The 17,667-nt window shown below is 63.9% G+C and overlaps 7 protein-coding genes across 7 annotated transcripts; 5 read left to right on the top strand and 2 right to left on the bottom strand.

Moving 5' to 3' along the window:
* Positions 1-41: 41 nt before the first annotated feature.
* On the top strand, positions 42-607 carry AMSG_01298 (uncharacterized protein). The gene has a single exon (XM_013906451.1). The coding sequence runs from the start codon at positions 69-71 to the stop codon at positions 594-596; it is 528 nt and encodes a 175-aa protein (XP_013761905.1). The 5' UTR covers positions 42-68; the 3' UTR covers positions 597-607.
* A 344-nt stretch (positions 608-951) lies between these two features.
* On the top strand, positions 952-2,415 carry AMSG_01297 (uncharacterized protein; the record flags this gene model as incomplete). The annotated part of the gene is made up of 1 exon (XM_013906450.1): positions 952-2,415. One exon carries the CDS (start codon positions 952-954, stop codon positions 2,413-2,415), a length of 1,464 nt encoding a protein of 487 aa, XP_013761904.1.
* Positions 2,416-2,585: 170 nt separating this feature from the next.
* On the top strand, positions 2,586-4,631 carry AMSG_01296 (long-chain acyl-CoA synthetase; the record flags this gene model as incomplete). Its single annotated transcript, XM_013906449.1, has 1 exon — positions 2,586-4,631. One exon carries the CDS (start codon positions 2,586-2,588, stop codon positions 4,593-4,595), a length of 2,010 nt encoding a protein of 669 aa, XP_013761903.1. The 3' UTR covers positions 4,596-4,631.
* Positions 4,610-12,784, bottom strand: AMSG_01295 (uncharacterized protein; the record flags this gene model as incomplete). Its single annotated transcript, XM_013906448.1, has 1 exon — positions 4,610-12,784. The coding sequence occupies one exon, from the start codon at positions 12,782-12,784 to the stop codon at positions 4,610-4,612; it is 8,175 nt and encodes a 2,724-aa protein (XP_013761902.1).
* A 275-nt stretch (positions 12,785-13,059) lies between these two features.
* Positions 13,060-14,972, top strand: AMSG_01294 (ABC transporter; the record flags this gene model as incomplete). Its single annotated transcript, XM_013906447.1, has 2 exons — positions 13,060-14,354; positions 14,384-14,972. The coding sequence occupies 2 exons, from the start codon at positions 13,060-13,062 to the stop codon at positions 14,964-14,966; spliced, it is 1,878 nt and encodes a 625-aa protein (XP_013761901.1). The 3' UTR covers positions 14,967-14,972.
* Positions 14,973-15,268: 296 nt separating this feature from the next.
* Positions 15,269-16,733, top strand: AMSG_01293 (cruzipain). Its single transcript, XM_013906446.1, has 2 exons — positions 15,269-15,410; positions 15,633-16,733. The coding sequence occupies exons 1-2, from the start codon at positions 15,291-15,293 to the stop codon at positions 16,710-16,712; spliced, it is 1,200 nt and encodes a 399-aa protein (XP_013761900.1). The 5' UTR covers positions 15,269-15,290; the 3' UTR covers positions 16,713-16,733.
* On the bottom strand, positions 16,633-17,572 carry AMSG_01292 (ubiquitin carrier protein). Its single transcript, XM_013906445.1, has 2 exons — positions 17,426-17,572; positions 16,633-17,247 (listed from the first exon to the last, which is right to left on the bottom strand). The coding sequence occupies exons 1-2, from the start codon at positions 17,462-17,464 to the stop codon at positions 16,810-16,812; spliced, it is 477 nt and encodes a 158-aa protein (XP_013761899.1). The 5' UTR covers positions 17,465-17,572; the 3' UTR covers positions 16,633-16,809.
* Positions 17,573-17,667: the final 95 nt, after the last annotated feature.

Below are 17,667 nucleotides of genomic sequence, written 5' to 3'. Positions count from 1 at the left end.
CCGGCACACATCGTACACAGACACACTCACTGACATTCACAACACCGCACACATTGCTTCACACATCAATGTCTGCTCAACAGTGCAAGGGTGGGTGCGGGTTCTATGCCGGTGGCGACTCGCCGTATTGCTCAAAGTGTGCACAGGATGTGGCCAAGGGTCGTGAGCTCGGCTCGTTGGAAAAGGCCGAGAAGGCGGCCAAAGCTGCTGCGTGGGCTGCTGTGAGGGCGCGTGAGAACGTGGATCAAGCTGCCTTTGAGGCTCTCGGTGACGCCATACACGCCATGGACTCGATCACGCCCACGCTGCTCTGGCCGATGGTCGAGGATCTGGTCTTCTCCCCGTCGCAGGGCCTGGCTCTCGCCCGGCTGGTCGAGGCTGCCGTTGCCGATGACGACCATGAGCGCAAGTATATGCTCGGCCACGTCATCTACTCGCGAGTCTCCGATCTGCACAGTCTCGACGAACTCGCTAGCTCAGAAAATACCCGTCCGCCGTGGCCAGGCGTCACCGGGTACTTCTACCCCCACGAGGCCCACGATCCCCATCGCCGAGACTGGGCTCCTCCAGATCATTCTTCGACATTCTGGTACTGATGGTTTGTCATTGCGAGCCGGCGATCCAAGCCAGCCGAACACCAGTCTCATCACCTACCTGATCACCAGCCCGATCGGCACAACGTTGCAGCCCCAGCTGCCATGGGCGTAGTCCCCCCATCATGGACAGCAGAGGACGATACCAGTCATAAACAGGTAGCTAGCGTCTGACAGCATGGCTTCTTGTCGACGCCACCACGATAGCTACGCCCGGTGTGCACGAGCTCGTCAGCGTGTGAGATCGGCATCACACCAGCTTGCCCTGGCCTGGCAGCTGCCGCGGCGGTGTCAGCGCGCGCCGCAACTGTCCACCACGCACGCCACACACTACACCACACGCGACTCGGCCTCGAGCATGGCGTGTGCCGAAAGCAAGCAAGAGACAGCATACACCCTTGAGGTGTATGTTGAGGCCGTGTTTGGCCTCCGTGCTGCTCTGGGCGCCGCCGCTGTCTCGTTTGTCCTTGGCGACTTTCAGCCGCTGGTGGTGATGGCGCCAAATGGCGCGGCGGCTGTCTCGAGCGGCGACGACCTTGTCTTCTCCCGTGGCAAGTCGAGTTTGTTTGCCATGGCTCCGGACGAGCTTCGCCGTGTTCTCCGTGCTTCTCCGCTTGTGGTGCTCTTGCTCGACGTAGCAGATCCGTCAAAGCCGCTGCTCTGCGCTGCCGCATCTATCGATCTCAGGCAGCCGCTCGACGCACCGCTCGCTACCCACGGTCTCGTCCGCGGCATGTACTACATGTACGACCCCGTTGGCAATGAGATTGCCAAGATCGGGCTCGCTGTCCGCCTGCTCGACCGCGGGCCGCAGCTGCTCGCCCACTTGGCACGCGTCGCAGCCACCCGCCCAACGCCGCCGCCGCCGGAGCCTGTCGCCGATGATGCTGCTGTTGCACCAGACCTCGCCGAGGAGACAGAGGCAACGTCGAGGGAGCGCAGTCCGTCGCCGCCGCCGCTGCCCGACACCTTTTGCCCGCCGGCGCTGTTCTTTGAGAACGACGGCTCGGAACCAGCATCCGCGCCAGCCCTGGCGCCGGCTGCGGCGGAGAACAGCGCGTCGGCCGCCAACTTACAGACAAGCGTGCGGACAAAGGTGAGAGTGAGACGTGTCCGTCGTAACCGGTCACCGGAGCCAGTGCCACAGCCACGGACAGACCCGCTCCGGCTGAGCGCGCTTGGATCGCGCCCAGGCGTGGTCGACGCTCTCTTGTCAGAGCTGGGCGAGCTAAAGGCCGCCGCCGCTGCCTCTCGGCGGGCCGAACACATGGATCGCACGCTCCGGGCTACGCTCCGGACGGAAGAGCCCTCTGAGCCGCGACTGACGCGCTCCGAGGTGCTGCGGCGGTCCGCCATTGCGCAACGCAAGCGCGACGCCGCGCGGACTGCCGCTCGCGAGCAGCGGCTCTTTCGCGCCTTTGCCAACCCGCGCCCGCTTCCCAACTCACCTCCGGTCCGACCTCAGCCGTCTCCTGATCTGCAAGCATCGCCTCCGGCAACACCACTTGCACACAGCATGTCTGGCGCGACAAGTCCAACAGGGATGCCGTCACCGGCCAATGATCCCGAGCTCCGTGCCGAGCTGGACGAGCTCATCTCGGATCTCGAGGCCTCGCTCTCCAGTGCGGACGACAGAGCCAAAGCAGGTACCAGTCTGCCCGTTCCTGTCGATGCCGTCTCGCCGTCGCCTACATACGCCATCGACGACTTTGACTCGCCATCAACCTCATCGACCTCGTCTCCGGCGTCGGCGCTGTCATCGTCGTCGTCGTCCAACTCGCCCTACGTCCCTCGAGCACCGCTCTCCATCGACCTGCTCTAGTAAGACCTCCCGCCGTCACAACAGCCATCGGAAGTGACTCTGGGCAAAGCCGACACCGAGCTGCATTGGTCGTGCGCTTTGGTAGCTGGACCTGCAGCCCAAAGTCTGCCCACACGTCTCCCCTAAAAAAACGCATGTCAGGAACAACGAGCCGAGCGAGCGCAACGAGCATGGTGGGACGAGTGAAGGAGGGCATGAGGAGCTTGGTCCGCCACTCGCCGGGAGTTTCGGGACTTGTTGTTGGCCTTGTGCTGGGGCCTGTGCTCTGGTGGCTGGTGTGTGCTCTGTGGCTGGTCCTGCTGGTCCTGGCTGGCGTCGCTGCTGCTGGCCTTGCTTTCCTTGTCTCCAAAAAGGGTCTGAGAATGCGCGATGTACGGATGCTCGTCGGTGGAGTCCGCATCCAGCTGTATCTCAAGAACGCGGACCGGAAGAACACAACTGTGGATCAGCTCTGGGAGTCGACCGTGGCTTGGCGCGGCCGTGGCGCCCCGGCCTTTGCCCATGTTGACTCTGGCGAGTACTTTACCTTTGGCCAGATGGACGACGCCGCCAACCAGGTGGCGCACTGGGCGCTAGACGCCGGCCTCGAGCCTGGCACCATTGTCGCGGTGTTTGGCTACAACCGCCCGCGGTACATTGCCGTCTGGCTAGGCCTGGCCAAGGTCGGCGTCCGTGCCGCGCTGGTCAACACCAACCAGACTGGCGATGTGCTGATGCACTCGATCGCGGTCTCGGGCGCGCAGGCCGTACTGTTTGATGCTGCACTTGCCAACGTTGTCGCCGCTGTCCGCGACGAGCTCCGTGGCCTGCACTCGGACGTTCTGCTCGCCTGCCTTGACGACGATGCGGCCGACGAGCTCGCGCGGGTCGACGGCGCGTCTGCCATCGGCTGGTCAAGCCTCTCGATCAAGCCGGTGCCAGCTGAGAGCCGTGGGTACGCTCGTGGAGTCAAGACGCGTGACCCACTGCTCTATATCTACACCTCGGGCACGACCGGCCTGCCCAAGGCCGCCATCGTGACCCACTTCCGCTACCTGACTGCGGCGTCGGCGTTCTCGATCTTTGCCAAGGTCACGCCCGACGACCGAGTCTACACCGTCCTCCCGCTCTACCACTCTGCCGCCGGTATGATTGGCGTGGGTATGGTGTTGTATGGCGGTGCCATGATGGTTCTCCGGTCCAAGTTCTCGGCTTCACGGTACACAGCCGACGTGGTCAAGTACGACGTCACCATTGTGCAGTACATCGGCGAACTCTGCCGCTACCTACTCGCGGCGCCGGCGCACCCTCGTGACGCCGACAACTCGGTCCGCCTGGCCATCGGCAACGGTCTCCGGCCAGACGTGTGGTCCAAGTTCAAGACCCGGTTCGGCGTAGACCGCATCCTCGAGTTCTACGCCGCCACTGAGGGCGCGGCCGCCATTCTCAACCTGGAGGACAAGGACAACTCAATCGGATACATCTCGCAACCGCTGCAGGCCATTCTCCCGCAGCAAATCGTCAAATTTGACCGCATGACCGAAGAGGTGGTTCGCGGACCCGACGGCAGGTGCATCGCGGTCGAGACCGACGAGGCTGGCGAGTTTATCGCCAAGATCATCAAGTTCAAGTCGGGCGCGACCAACTACTCGGGCTACACTTCATCGACGGCATCGTCGAAAAAGGTGCTCAAGGATGTGTTCAAGCAAGGCGATGCCTGGTTCCGCTCAGGCGACCTGCTCAAGCGCGACGACGAAGGTTTTGTCTACTTTGTTGACCGCATCGGCGACACGTTCCGCTGGAAGGGCGAGAACGTGGCCACTTCGGAGGTTGCTGAGGTATGCGCCCGCTTCACCGATCCGGCCCCGCTCGAGTGCAACGTCTACGGCGTGACCGTCGGCGAGTACTCCGGCCGAGCTGGCCTGGTGGCCATTGTCGGCGCCTCGCCTGATGCCTTTGACTTTACCGGCTTTGCCGCTCACATCCGCACGCACCTCGCCTCATATGCCGTTCCGCTCTTCCTCCGCTTTCTCCCGGCCATGGATCTCACCGGCACGTACAAGCACAAGAAGGTCCAGCTCCGCGACGAAGGCATTGACCCCGAATATGTCCCCGACATTTACTTCCTCTCAGGCAACACCTTTGTCCCACTCACACCCAAGCTCCACGCCGACATCATTTCCGGCGGCGTGCGCCTTTGATCTGCTCTATGCCGCTAAACTGAAGCCATCACCCGATCGAGCACGTTGTGCAGGCCTGGCCCCATCTCGCCGCAGTACACCTGCCGGCCGCGGGCAAGAACCACGCCCGGGCGGCGAAAGACAAAGTCGACGACCACGCCGGTGTCATGAACAGCGGCGATGCCAACCTCGCACGACAGCGAGTCGAACGGGAACGACTCGACCTCGTACACAATGTTGGATTCGTGGACGCGGAGGCTGCCGGCGGCCTCGGCGGCGGCATCGACGTCGTGGATGAGCGACTCCCACGCCGCGCCCATCCACGCTCCGTACTCGGCAAAGTACACGTTGCCCACAAAGTTACTGGCCATCCGATCCGTTGTGTGCTGCCAGACGTGGACAACTGCACCACCGCGTTCGGACGAGGCCCAAATCTGCCCGCCAAGATCGGTCGCCGGCGCCGCCCTGGCCTCGGCCCACTCGGCATCGTCGACGCCCCAGTCGGCCTGGCACGCCACGCCGCCGTGCCACGACGGCGACGCGAGGACTGAGCCATCAAGCACCGATCGGAACACCGCCTGCGATGCTTCTGCGTACGAGACTCTTGGCGCCATGGCGCACAAGAACCGCATAAACGCCGCGGTCCATGGCGTCCGCGCAGCCTCGCGGCCTTCAACACGCACTGCTGAGATACCGAGCGTGGCGTAGGCAACCGGTACAAACTCGGTCCCGCTGCGCCCGGCAAGCATGCGGATTGAGAAAACGGCGGACGCCTCGGTCACGCTCACCGCTCGGAACTCGACCTGGAGTACGTCCTTGACCTCGATCTCGCGAACGCGCACGACATGGACCCAGTCACTCACCGACGCCACCTCGCCCTCGGAAAACCTGGTAGCCTCGGAGAGAGCCTCGGGCGAGTACCGCATCGACAGCTCGCGCGTCCGCCCGATGACGTCGTACAATCGCGCAAAGAGGAACGTGGCGCTTGCGGAGCCGGTGTCGTGGAATGAGACCGCCATGCGGTGCCGTATGGTGAACGCGATGTCTGACGAGTTGCTGGGCTCGGGCGAGAGCGCAATGCCGAGGTTCCACCCCAGCTGCGGCCCGGGCACTACCAGCCCGAGCGTGTCCAGGCCGGCTTCGCGCGCGGTCACAGCAGTCATAATCTTACCCGATCGGGTCAGCTGTAGCGGGAGAGTGAGAACAAGGTGCTTGCCTTCGCGTCCGGCGCCGTTCGGGCCCTCAACCCAGAGCAGGACTGCATCGCCGCGGCGGCGGAGGACACCAACGCTTGCATCACTCCATCCGCGGCTTGCATCAGCAAGCGGCCCACGGGCTTTGAACGCCGCCTCGAGCGCTGCCCAGATTCGCGCCCGCGCCACGTGGGCGCTATCTACACTCACCTTGCCATATCCGCCCGAGGTGAGCCAGACCACCACCTTGCGATGGCTCTTGTGTGGGAGCATGGCGGCGGTGACGCGCGACGCGTCGTCGCGGAGCGCCACCACGTCGATGCCGACGGCGGAGCCAAATCCAGCGCTGCCATCGTCACACGCCGCCGCCAGCACTCGCTCAGTGTACGAAAACGAGAGCCCAGTCTCGGCTTTCGAGCTTCCTGGCGACCGCAATACCAGGTGTGGCGCGCCGGTAGGGCTGTGGCCGAGCTTGGCATGACTGCCAACGAGATCTGTCACCATCTCAGCCTGGGCCTTGCGCCGCGCCGTCTTGATCATAGCCTGCACTCCGGCAGGCCTGCCGACGGCCTGAAACGGGAGCTCAGCGGCGCAGACCGCGAGCTTGGGAAGCTCTATACCAAAGGCAAAGGCTGCTTCGCTCATAGTCTTGTTCAGCACGGTGTTGTCACGAGCGCTGGGCGCGAGAAGGTCGGCTGCCGCCGGGCGCGTCGGATCGTGGCGAACAACCTTGTATCTCAGGCCGTACCACTCTTCGGCCACCATCGAGGCGCCACTGACCGAATGAATGCCGTGGACAACGACGTTGGCGGCGTAGACGCCGTTGTATTCGCGGGTGAGCGTGAGTACCACATCGAGGACGTCAGCATCAGCCAGCGCGAAGCTCGCGGCTTGGTGGACATACAGTGCTGAAAGCGATGACGGCAGCGAGACCTCTTGCGGGATGATCGCCAGCGCGCACTGGATGACACCGTCACGGAAGAGCGGATCCCCTAGACCGCCGAGTGACTCGCGGGTGGCCATGACGTCGTCAACGCCGCCGGGCGTGCGCGAGACCCGGGCAATGACGTGGCCGCGCCCAGCCGCCTCGTCCCACATGAGGGCACGGATAGCGCTAATGCGCCGAAAGACGCTAGTGTGGAAGAGAAGGCCGGGCTCATAGATGTCGGCCTTGACATCGATGTACGTCGGGCTTGAGCTGCGGGCGTCAGCAAGGAGCTTGAGCGGCGCGGCGCACCGCGCAAAGGCGCCGTCAGCAAGGGTGTCAGTGGTCACGATACCAACGCATCCGGTGGCGGTTAGCTTGCCAAACTCGTTTTGCACCCATACGACGGACCACGGATGTGCCTGGCCATCCAGCCTGGGCGCTGCTGTCCAGTTGGCGGCGGTGACAGCCACGACGGCACCGCGGCGTCGATGGACGTCGAGCGCGAGAGGAAAGGCAAAGTCGCGGCAGACAATTGAGCCCGCGCTCACATCTTTCCAGCTCGGCTTGGTGCTGGCCGGCGGATGGAGTGGGGCGTGAAGCCCCGCGGCGGCCTGAACACAGAGCGCCAGCTCGACCGCAGCTGGCACCACCACAGAGCCGCCGATCGAGTGGTCGGCTAGGTAGCGGGCATTTTGGATGCTCATTTTGCGGACAAGCGTCAGCTCGAGGTTGGGCTCCAGCGCGGCGACCGAGTCAAAGGCCGGTGCGTTGCTGAGAATCGAAGCACCCGCGGCGTTGCGGACCCGCGGATGGGAGCAGTTCCATCCGTTGCACCAGGTGGCCAGTCCGCCAAGGCGCGAGGCAACAACAGCAACGATCGGTGCAGCTAGATTGTCAGCAACAAGCGCTTCGGCGAGTAGCTCGACAAAGGCGCGCGAGCCGGCTTCGACGCTCAGCGGCGTCATGCCTGATGCCTCCATAAACTCGACCGAGCCCATGCGGGCGCCCATGCCAACCTCTTCCCATACGCCGTAGCGGATGAGGACGACTGGAACCGAGCTGGCGACCGAGCCAAAGACGCGCTCCATCAGCAGATTGGCGCTGCCGTAGACGCCTGCCGAAAACATGCCAGTGGCGGCAATGATCGACGAGAGGCCGACTATAAATTCCAGCCCGGGCTCGCCGCGAGCGCGCGGTGAGGTGTGCAGCGCGTCGAGGAGGACCGCGGCGCCGCAGACCTTGACCTGCATGTCGCGCGCGGCGGCGTCCCCCGATCCCAGCTCGTCGGTGGCAGCTGGCTTGTTGGTCGCGGCACCGTGGACAAGGCCGACCACCTCCCATGACGGCTCGTCGGCACTCAGCGCCTCAAGCATGGCGTCGACTGATGGGCGGTCCGTCACATCTGCGACGTAGTACCGCGCCTGCAGGCCAGGCACTCGCGCCATCCGCTCGAGCGTAGCGGTGACCTGAGGATGCGAGGCCGGCGAGGTGCCAACAAGAACGAGCCTGGTGAGCGAGAGGTAGGCCGCAGCACGGAAGATGCACTCGGCCGTGATGCCCTTACCACCACCCGAGACAACGACGGCACCCAAAGTCGACCGCGGAGCATCGCCGCCGCGGGCGAGCGCGTCACACCACGAGACAACGGCAGCTGCCTCCGATACTGGCGCAACAGCCACAGCCGACGACGCCAGAGCCGGGGCATCGAGGAGGAGTGGCGAAGAGTCGAAGGAGTATGGTCGCGGATGACGGAAGGCGATCCAGGACTTGCCGTCGGCCGGAGCTGGGCCGGACGTGGTGGCGATGACAAACTTGGGCTCGAGCGGGCAGCGAGTTAGTAGAGCGGCAGTGAACCGCCCGGCATCAGCTGGCGACAGGCTCGGCTCGCAGGTCACAACGGCTGCTGGGACGTACGAGCCCGCCTCAAGGAGAGCCGAGGCGGCAAAGCCGCGGAGTGGGACAGGCCCGTCACCATGCAGCACATAGATAATGCCGCCATCATTGATCCGGCCACCGCAGCGGTCCTCCATCCTCCACACATCGCCAACAGCACGGACGAGGCGACCGAGCGTCGCCATCACCGTCGCAGTTGCCGTCACCGCAGCACCAGCAGAAGTTGCGGGGTCCGGTATCTGTGGGGCTACGACAATGAGATAGGACGCAGCCGCAGCAGCCGCAGCCGCAGCGGCTGCATCGGCGGCGAGGTCAATAACGATAGTGGGCTCGGCAAGACCCAAGCCACTGGCCACGTTGTGGGCGGCGGCAGCCGAGTCGTCGCCAACATGAACAACAAGCGTGGCGGACTCGATCGAGGCGATTGGATCGGGGTTGGGAAAGAGCGGGAGCGGCATTTCGTCAAAGATGCCGAGCCAAGACCAAACCGATTGGCTTGCGCCCGATGCAAGGCCGCCTGACGCCGGGCCAGCGCGCTGGCCAGCGCCACCGCTTGACTCACAGAGGATATGCATGCGCTTGGCGAGCGAGGCAAGCGTCATCGGTTTCTGCCAATCGGGCGACGTCGGGTTGACAAGCGAGGCGTCGAGGCCGAGGGCAACCGCAATGTCGGTGATGAACCGGACCGACTTGATTGAATCGAGGTAGAGCTCGAGCAGCTGGGTGGTGGGCGCGGCGGCAAAGGACGCAGCCTCGGAGGCCAGATCCACAACAACCTCCAGGACGAGGGCAGCAGTCATGCTCGGCTCGGCAGTGAGGACGGCAGCGGTGGCTGCCACAGACATGGCGCGGATGCGTTGCTGACGCTTGGCCTCGGCGGCGGCGTCGGCGGCCTCGATGGCGGCCTGGACGCCGCCCTTGCGCATGTCAGCTTCGATGAGCGAGGCAAGGTACTTGCCACGGACCGCAAGGTACTTTGCAAGCGCCTCGTTGGTTGCGGCATCACCCGCCGTGGCGAGCGAAGGCACGACGGCGGTCTCAAACGCCACCGCAGCCTTGGACCTCGGCTTGCCGGAGTTTGTCTTGGATCGTGCGGCTTTGTGGTCCTTACGGCGGGCTGCGGCGCGACGCGCGGCAGCACGGACATCCGAGCCGCGGTCGTTGGCAGCACTTGCGCCTCTGTCGCGGATAGAGGCTGAGACGGTAGCAACTCGCGAGCGGAGCTTGGTGGCGTCTTGCAGTGGCGGGCCGTAGATCGGCGACTCACATGGGTTGACGATGAACGTCCTTGACCGCGGGTCGACCCACTCGCGCACAAAGCGGTGGTCAAAGAGCGGATGGAGGGCAAGCGTCGCCGGCGCCGCCGCCACGGAGCGGGCGACCAGGTCAAGGAAAGCACCAAAGCAACCCGGGCGAGCCTCAACCGGGAGCAGCTTCAGGGCGTCGCCACAGCGACGGGTCATTCGGGTCATGTCGTGGGTGTACGACCCGATCTCGATACCGAGCTTGTGGCCAGCAGCGGTGGCGGCGGCGACAACACCGACGTAGTCGACCGGTGACGCCACGCACTGAGCAAGGTATGTGGCGAGGGCGGCCGGGGACGCCATGGCGGAGAGCTCAAGCTCGCCACCGCGGCACGAGGAGTAGACCGGCACGCTGGGTTTGGCAAGCGTGGTCTCCTCGAGGATGGCGAGCAGCGCAGCCTCAAATGATGCGGCGACGTCGGCCATGCTTGGGGTGTGGAACGGGGCAGAGACCGAGGCAAGGACCGCGCCCGGGAGCCCTGCGTCGGCCCCGGCGGCCACAGCGGTGGCGATGGCGTCTGGTGGCCCCGCAAGGACGATGCGGTCGGGCGCGTTGATGTTGGCGACGACCAGCTGGTTGCCGGTGGGAACGCTTGCCAGAAGTGCGGCAGCAGCGTCAGCTGATCCGCGCATGACCGCCATTCCACCACTCGGCGCGCTAGCAAACGCGCGCGCGCGCGCGTCGACCACTTGCCACAAAGTGGCAAAATCAAAGACGCCGGCAGCGTATAGCGCGATGACGTCACCTAGTGAGTGGCCGGCGACGGCGCCGCACGGCACGCCGCAGCGGCGAAGTAGGCCAATCCACAGGGCTTCAGTCACAGCGAGAACGCGCTGGGCGTCGTCTTTGAGCGTGGCCAAGAGCTGAGGATGCGGGGCGGCAAGTACAGGGAGATGAACGTCGAGCGCGGCAGTGACAACTGCCTCGACCTCAGCAGCCAGCTCTGAGTTGGGATCAATGCCGAGCAGCTCTGCGCGATGAGTAGCAGAGAAGCGGCGGCAGAGCTGGAGGGCCATGCCCGCCCGCTGCGTGCCCTGGCCAGCGCAGACCCAGACGAGCTCGGGGTCGGCAGCCTTCCACGACGGCGCAAACGAGGCATAGAGGCTCTCGGGCAGCACGACCGGAGCGAGAGCCAAGGCGTCTGAGGCAGCAGCGATGGCGTCTGCAACGAGGCTCTGGGCATGGGCGAGCGAGGTGACAACGGCAGCGACAGTGGCTGCACAGAGGTCGGCATCAGATGCGGCCGCCGCCGCGGCAAGATGGGCGGCGTAGTCGGCGACCTCGGCCCAGGAGGCGCGCGAGAGGATGTCAGCGGCTTCGGTGAGTTCGGCAAGGAGGCCAGTGAGCGAGGGCGCGTTAAAGACAAGGAGTTCAGCATCCTGGGCCGAGGCAAGATAGCGCTCACGGGCGAGGTGATCGGGACCGCCGAGTAGCTGAAGCGGCGGCGAGGCAGCGGTGGATGAGACGATGAGGTGGACGTTGATGCCGCCAAAGCCCATCGACGATGACGCGGCATGCATGTCGGTGTCAAGAGCAAGCGCGCGGCCGTGGATGACTGGATACACGCCGGGGAGCTTGGCGAGAGCTGGCGCAACCGAGTCGAGCTGGATGCCGGCCATAGGTGGGATGACCCGCTGGTTGACGCCGAGGACGGCCTTGAGGAATGCAGCAATGCCCGACGCAGCCTTGGTGTGACCAATGATGGATTTGATTGAGGTCACGCCAATGCAGGCTGGCTCGACAGCCGGCTCGCCGGCATCGGCCGTGGCCGCAGCTAAGACCTTGTGGATGGCGCCGAGCTCGATGGGGTCGCCGGTTGGGGTACCGGTCCCGTGGCCCTCGACAAAGTGGGTGTCACGCGGATCAAAGCTTGCTCGAGCGTAAGCGCGCGAGATGGCGAGAGCCTGGCCATCAAGGAACGGACGCATGATGCCCTCGTAGCCGTCGGCTGAGATGCCCCATCCGTCGAGGAAGGAAAGGATGGGGAGTCCCAGATCAGTAGCATCGTCTGCGCGCATGATGACCACAAAGCCGCAGCCCTCGCCAGGGAAGAAGCCGTCTGCGGCAGCGCCATAGACGTTCATGTCTGTGGACGATAGCGCGCCTGCGCGTGAGAAGCCGACGAGCTCGAGCGGATCCAGCGAGATGTCGACGCCGCCGACGAGGGCAACGTCGAGATTTCCGGCAGCAAGCTGGTCTGCAGCGACGGCGACAGCGAGCGCAGACGAGGCGCACGCGCCATCGACTGTGTATGCGCAGCCTTGCAGGCCGTAGTGCTTGGAGACATGGCCGGCAATGGTGTTGGAAAGAGCGCCGGCAAGGGTATCCTCGGTGGTCTCGGCAAACGCAGCCTTGTAGCGGGTCTTAAGCCCGGAAACGAGTGCGTCGATGGCTTCGGGGGCGAGACCTTGGCCGGCCGCGGTCTCGCGGAGCTCGCGCTCCACAAAGGGCCATCTAAGGCGCATGAGTGACGCCCGCGAGGTCTCGCCGGTCAGGGTGTTGCCGACAATGACGCCAAAGCCCTCGTTGAGCTTTGCAGGGAGATCAACCGAGTCGAGGGCGGAAGCGGCAACCTGCAGCGCGAGCCAGTGGACAACGTCGGTCGATGCGACCTTGGCCTTGTTCGCCCGCCACTCGCGAGCATTGACCGAGACACCATCGAGGACGGCGGCATACTTTGCGGTAGTCTTGTCCTTCCAGTCCGGATCGTACTCGTTGAACTCGCCTTCGCCATTGCCACCCTCGGGAGCACCGTAATCGCCCAGAGGAAGGCGCTCGTCAGGCACGTCACGAAACTGACGACGCGATGCCAACACATTTTCCCACAATTCTTTCAGACTCTGCGAGCCAGGATAGTTACAGGCAGCACCGACAACAGCCAAGCGCGGCATAATGTCAAGCAGTAGCGAGAGAGATGTGTGAGACGGTAGGGGTGAGGAAAAGACGCTGACCTGCACATGGCACCGAACCGTGCTGCTGAGAGTTGTGCGGGGAGTGAAGCGGGGAGTGGTGCGGAGAGTGGTGCGGAACGATTAATAATTTTCCACATGCTACGTGGTGCGCTTGTGCGTGTAAAGGCGGGCGCAAGGGAGGGGAGAGAGGAGGTATATGCCTGGGCTATGACGACACTTGACGACTAGCTCACGTCGCGCTCGACGAGTCGAGTATGCAGTTTGAAATTGCGTCGTACGAGGTGAATGGACGGAGTATTCTGCAGTCTGTGGCTGGCGAGGTGGCGCCTGGGTCCGTGCTGGGGGTGATGGGGCCGTCTGGGGCAGGCAAGTCGACGTTCCTGACGGTGGTAGGCGAGCGGCTGCCTGGGGTGAGCGGGGCTCGGCTTGATGCGAGGGTACAGTACGGCGGGATGGCTTACTCAAAGCACGTTGCGTCTCGTCTTGCTTTTTGCCCGCAGGACGATGCAGCACTGATTCCGTGCCTTACGGTCCGCGAGACGCTGGAGACGCAGGGAGCGCTGCGGTTGCCGGTCGGGGCGGTATTAAGCGAGGCTGTGGACGCGGTGCTTGCGGATCTGGGGCTGGAGCATGTCGCCGATTCGCGAATCGGGTCTGCGTTTGAGCGGGGCATTTCCGGCGGCGAGCGGCGGCGGGTGTCTGTGGCGTGCGAGCTGCTGTCACGGCCCAAGTACCTGCTGCTCGACGAGCCGACGTCCGGGCTGGACTCTGCGAGCGCAGAGCGACTGATGGCGGATGTGGCGGGGCTTGCGGCGCGCGACGGCGTTGTGGTCATGTGCTCGATCCACCAGCCGTCGCGGGCGATTGTGGGTCTGCTGGACTCGCTGCTGGTGCTTGTGGGCGGGCGGATGGCGTACATGGGGCCACGATCACGGCTACAAGAGGCGCTGGTGTCTGGCGGGCTTGCGCCTGCAGGCGCCAATGTTGCGGAAGAAGTGCTGCGGGTGGTAGTCTCACCAGGCGGGTGCGATTTGCTTGATGTGGCGGTGGCGGGGTCGGGCGAGGAAGAGGTGGGAGGAGGGAGCGGAACGCGGCGGCGGGCGGCGACGGGGCGGGTGCTGGTGACCAGCAGTGGGAAGCGGCGACTGACGACGTCGTACGGCGATGACGAGCCCGTGTTTGGAGCGAGATCGCTGAGCAAGATGAAAGTGCTGTTCTGGCGACAGGCGCTGGTGGTCAAGCGCGATCCGCACGTGTTTTCCGTCCGCGCGGTCATGATCTGGTTGATGGCGCTCATGATTGGCGGGCTGTACTTTGAAATTGCGTCCGACTACGAGACGGTCCGGGACCTGGTCAATGTCTTCTTCTTTGCCGTCCTTGTCACCACCTTTGTCTCGCTGACGACTCTCCCACACGCGGTCCACGACCGGCTCATTCTCCGGCACGAGTACCGATCGCGGCTGTACTCTGTAGCAGCACACGTGTCTACCACGCTTATTTTTCGGAGCGCTGTCATTTTGATCATTGTGGGCGTGTTCTACGCGGTGCTGTATGCCATGATGGCGGTGCCGGGGGGAGCGTGGGCCGGTTCTTTGCCGGTCTGGCGGTTCTGGTGGTGGCCAACATCTTTGCCGAGCTGTTCATGCTGGTGATGGGCCTGGTCTCGCCGGACCCAGTCATTGCGATCTCGGTAGGTGTGACACTCTACGGGTTCTTTATGCTCACCTCGGGCGCGATCATCAACCCGTCGCGGGCGCCTGCCGTTCTCCGGCCGATGTTCTTCTCGTCGTTCTATCGGCCTGCCATCCAGGCGCTGATGCTCATCACGTTCCCCGACATGGCGTTCGAGTGCCCAACGGTGCTCGCGCAAGTCATCCCGGACTACGCCGCTTGCCGGGTGGCGGGGCAGGACGTGCTGCGGACAGTGTTCAGGTCGGGCGACACATACTTTATCTCGTCGGTCGGTGCCGGTGTCAGCCTCCTCCTCGGCCTCATCGCGGTTTGGATTGTGCTCTACGCTCTTCTCCTCCACGCGGTACTCTCAGGCACAGACTTTGGCTTGTTGCGTTTGTGGGAACGAGTCCGCGGGCGGAAGTATGCGGCACTATCGCGGATGGAGGCACCGTTGATCGGTGGGAGTGTGTTACACTCCAATGAATGACCGAAGAGGAGTTTTCGTTGATCACCAACTCTGTGTCCCATGGCACACTTTCTCCCCCTCTTGCCGATGCCGACGATGGCGATGGTTGCCGTGGTGACGATGATGTGCGCATGTGTGTAGCAAGGGGTACGGGGCAAGGGAAGAGTAGTGATAGTGAGCGATGGCTCAATCGGAGTGCCGCATGCGGACTGGGTGGCATGCTGAGGAGGTAGCTGCTGCTGGCCATGTGCGGAGTTGCGGGCGGCAAGCGGCAGTCGCATGTCGGTGGTCGGTTGGCGGCACTCATCAACAACCACTCCGCCACACGTGACTTACCAATACACCATGAAGCTTGCTGTCGTCATGATGCTCGCCCTTGTGGCCACGGCGTTCGCCATCCGTCTCGAGGATGTGCCTGCGCTGTCTGTCAAGAACTCGGGTGGTTTCACCGAGGAGGAGACTCTTGTACGCCCCGCCCCGCCTTCCCGTCCCCCCCGCCCCCCCCCTGCCCTTGCCCCTCCAACCAAACCTTCCCCTACCAAAGCGGCATTTTTTTTGGCGCACGGGCTTTTTCCAATGGCTTTCATTTTGCGTGACGATGGTCGTCGCCTTTGAGCTTGCACTGTGGCGGTGGACGGCTCAGCTGGGGCAGACACTCACTGTGATTCATGATGGACATGACAACAGTCGCTCTTCCGCCAGTTCCAGGACAAGTACGGCGAGGTCTCGCCGTCTGAGATCGATCTCCGTCTCAACAACTTTAAGGACACGCTCCGTCGTGTGGCCAAGCAGAACGCGGCACCGGGCAACACTGCCGTGTGGGGCGTGACCAAGTTTGCTGCACTTTCGCAGGAGGAGTTTGCCAAGAACTACCTGATGCGCGACCTGGACATGGCCAAGGCGCCGAAGCGGACCGAGGGCGCCAAGGTTGCGCCGCTCGAGTCGACTGCACTCCCGTCGTCGTTCACCTGGGTCGGCCACTCGCCGCAGGTTGTCTCGCCGATCAAGAACCAGGGCCAGTGCGGCTCGTGCTGGGCGTTCTCGGCTACCGAGAACATCGAGTCGATCTGGGCGCTGTCGGGCAAGCCGCTTGTGGTCCTTGCGCCGCAGCAGATTGTCGACTGTGACACGCAGATGCAGGGCTGCAACGGTGGCTGGCCGGTGAACGCCATCCAGTACATTGTCAAGAACGGCCAGGAGCCCGAGGCGGACTACCCGTACACCGCCCGCGACGGCACCTGCCAGTACTCGTCCTCAAGGTGGCCGCCCACGTCACTGGCTGGCGCTGGGCCTCGACCAAGAAGAACGAGACCGAGATGGCCGCCAACCTCATGGCATGGGGCCCGCTCTCCATCGCCGTCGACGCTTCGTCGTGGCAGACCTACCAGTCCGGCGTCGTCCAGGCCTCGGCCTGCGGCCACCAGATCGACCACGGTGTCGGTGTTGTCGGCTTTGCCAACATTGACTCGGCCAACGGCTACTGGATTGTCCGCAACTCGTGGGGCACCTCGTGGGGCATGGAGGGCTACATCCACCTCCAGTATGGCAAGAACACCTGTGCCGTTGCTGAGTTCCCGGTCACTGCTATTGCCGACAACAACCCGTCGACCACCTCGTCGGGCAACTCGGGCAACTCGGGCCATTCCACTGGCGGCACCTCGTCGGGCGGCTCGTCGGGCGGCTCGTCGGGCGGCTCGTCGGGCGGCTCGTCGGGCGGCTCGTCTGGCTACTCGTCTGGCTACTCGTCCGGCTCAGTCTAAGCATTGATCCATTACACACACTCCTTTTGTTGCACCCATCCACTTGTTTTGTTGCCACTCGGCCCTGCAGTTCTCCTTTTCGTCCCAGGCAGGCAGAGCCAACACTACTTCTTCGGCTTGGCGTGGGTCTTGGTGTGCTTCTTGGCGGCCTTGTCAAAGGCTGCACGCTTGTCCAGGTACTGTGCCGCGAGCTTGGGCCGCAGCGGATCGGACGGATTCGGCTCCTCCATCAGGTCGCGGACGGCAGTGAGGACGTTGATGACCGAGTTCATCGGGCGCCACACGTCGGCCTTGAGAATGGGCATGCAGATCTCGCCGCTCTTGTCGATGTTCGGGTGGTAGACCGGCGTGACAAAGACAACCGTCGGCGGCTTGAAAGGAAAGTCTTCCGGAAACGTGATCTGCAGTTCAAACTCGCCTCCTGCGTACGGCTCGCCCACGTTGCGCAGCACGGCCTTCCAAGTGAACATGTCCGTGTCTGACACCGGGCCAGCCTCGGTATTCGCCAGCTCCTCACCAGCCTTTCCCACACGCTCCAACTCCTACACAACCCGCACCCTCACACCAATCAGTCTCTTTCCCTTCGCATCTCCCCTTCTCTCTCCCCTCCCCTCTCTCCCTCCCTTACTTTGCGACCTCTACCGTCAGGGCGACCTGCGCCCGGAGCACGACCACTGCCCCCCCCCCCCCCTCCCCCCTCCCCCAACCATTCTCACTTACCTTCATAATGCGGCGGACAGCCTTTGACGAAGCAGCCATTGTGTGGTAGTGTGTATACGTGTGGTCTCTGTCTCTCTTTGTCTCTGTAGCTGTGACTGTGTGTGGTGTGCGCTATATGTGGTGTGGTGTGGACGTAGGTGAGTGTGGGAGGGGAGTGGAGGGGGGGGGGAGGGAGGGGAGGGGGGGGGCAGAGGCAGTGGCGTCACCACCGTCAAACGTCAAACCACCAAAAAGTCTAACGT

This window comes from Thecamonas trahens (genome assembly GCF_000142905.1).
Source record: "Thecamonas trahens ATCC 50062 unplaced genomic scaffold supercont1.5, whole genome shotgun sequence".
Lineage (NCBI taxonomy): Eukaryota > Apusomonadida > Apusomonadidae > Thecamonas > Thecamonas trahens.
Note: the sequence above shows the minus strand (reverse complement) of the source record. Positions and strands in the feature narration are given on the sequence as shown.

Excerpts from the sequence above, each read along its gene's own strand:
- AMSG_01293 (XM_013906446.1), top strand. The coding sequence starts at position 15,291 with ATGAAGCTTGCTGTCGTCATGATGCTCGCCCTTGTGGCCACGGCGTTC. Across the intron at positions 15,411-15,632 it reads TCACCGAGGAGGAGACTCTT|TCGCTCTTCCGCCAGTTCCA; the intron begins GTACGCCCCGCC and ends ACATGACAACAG.
- AMSG_01292 (XM_013906445.1), bottom strand. The coding sequence starts at position 17,464 with ATGGCTGCTTCGTCAAAGGCTGTCCGCCGCATTATGAAG. Across the intron at positions 17,248-17,425 it reads CTGTCCGCCGCATTATGAAG|GAGTTGGAGCGTGTGGGAAA; the intron begins GTAAGTGAGAAT and ends CGGGTTGTGTAG.
- AMSG_01298 (XM_013906451.1), top strand. The coding sequence starts at position 69 with ATGTCTGCTCAACAGTGCAAGGGTGGGTGCGGGTTCTATGCCGGTGGC.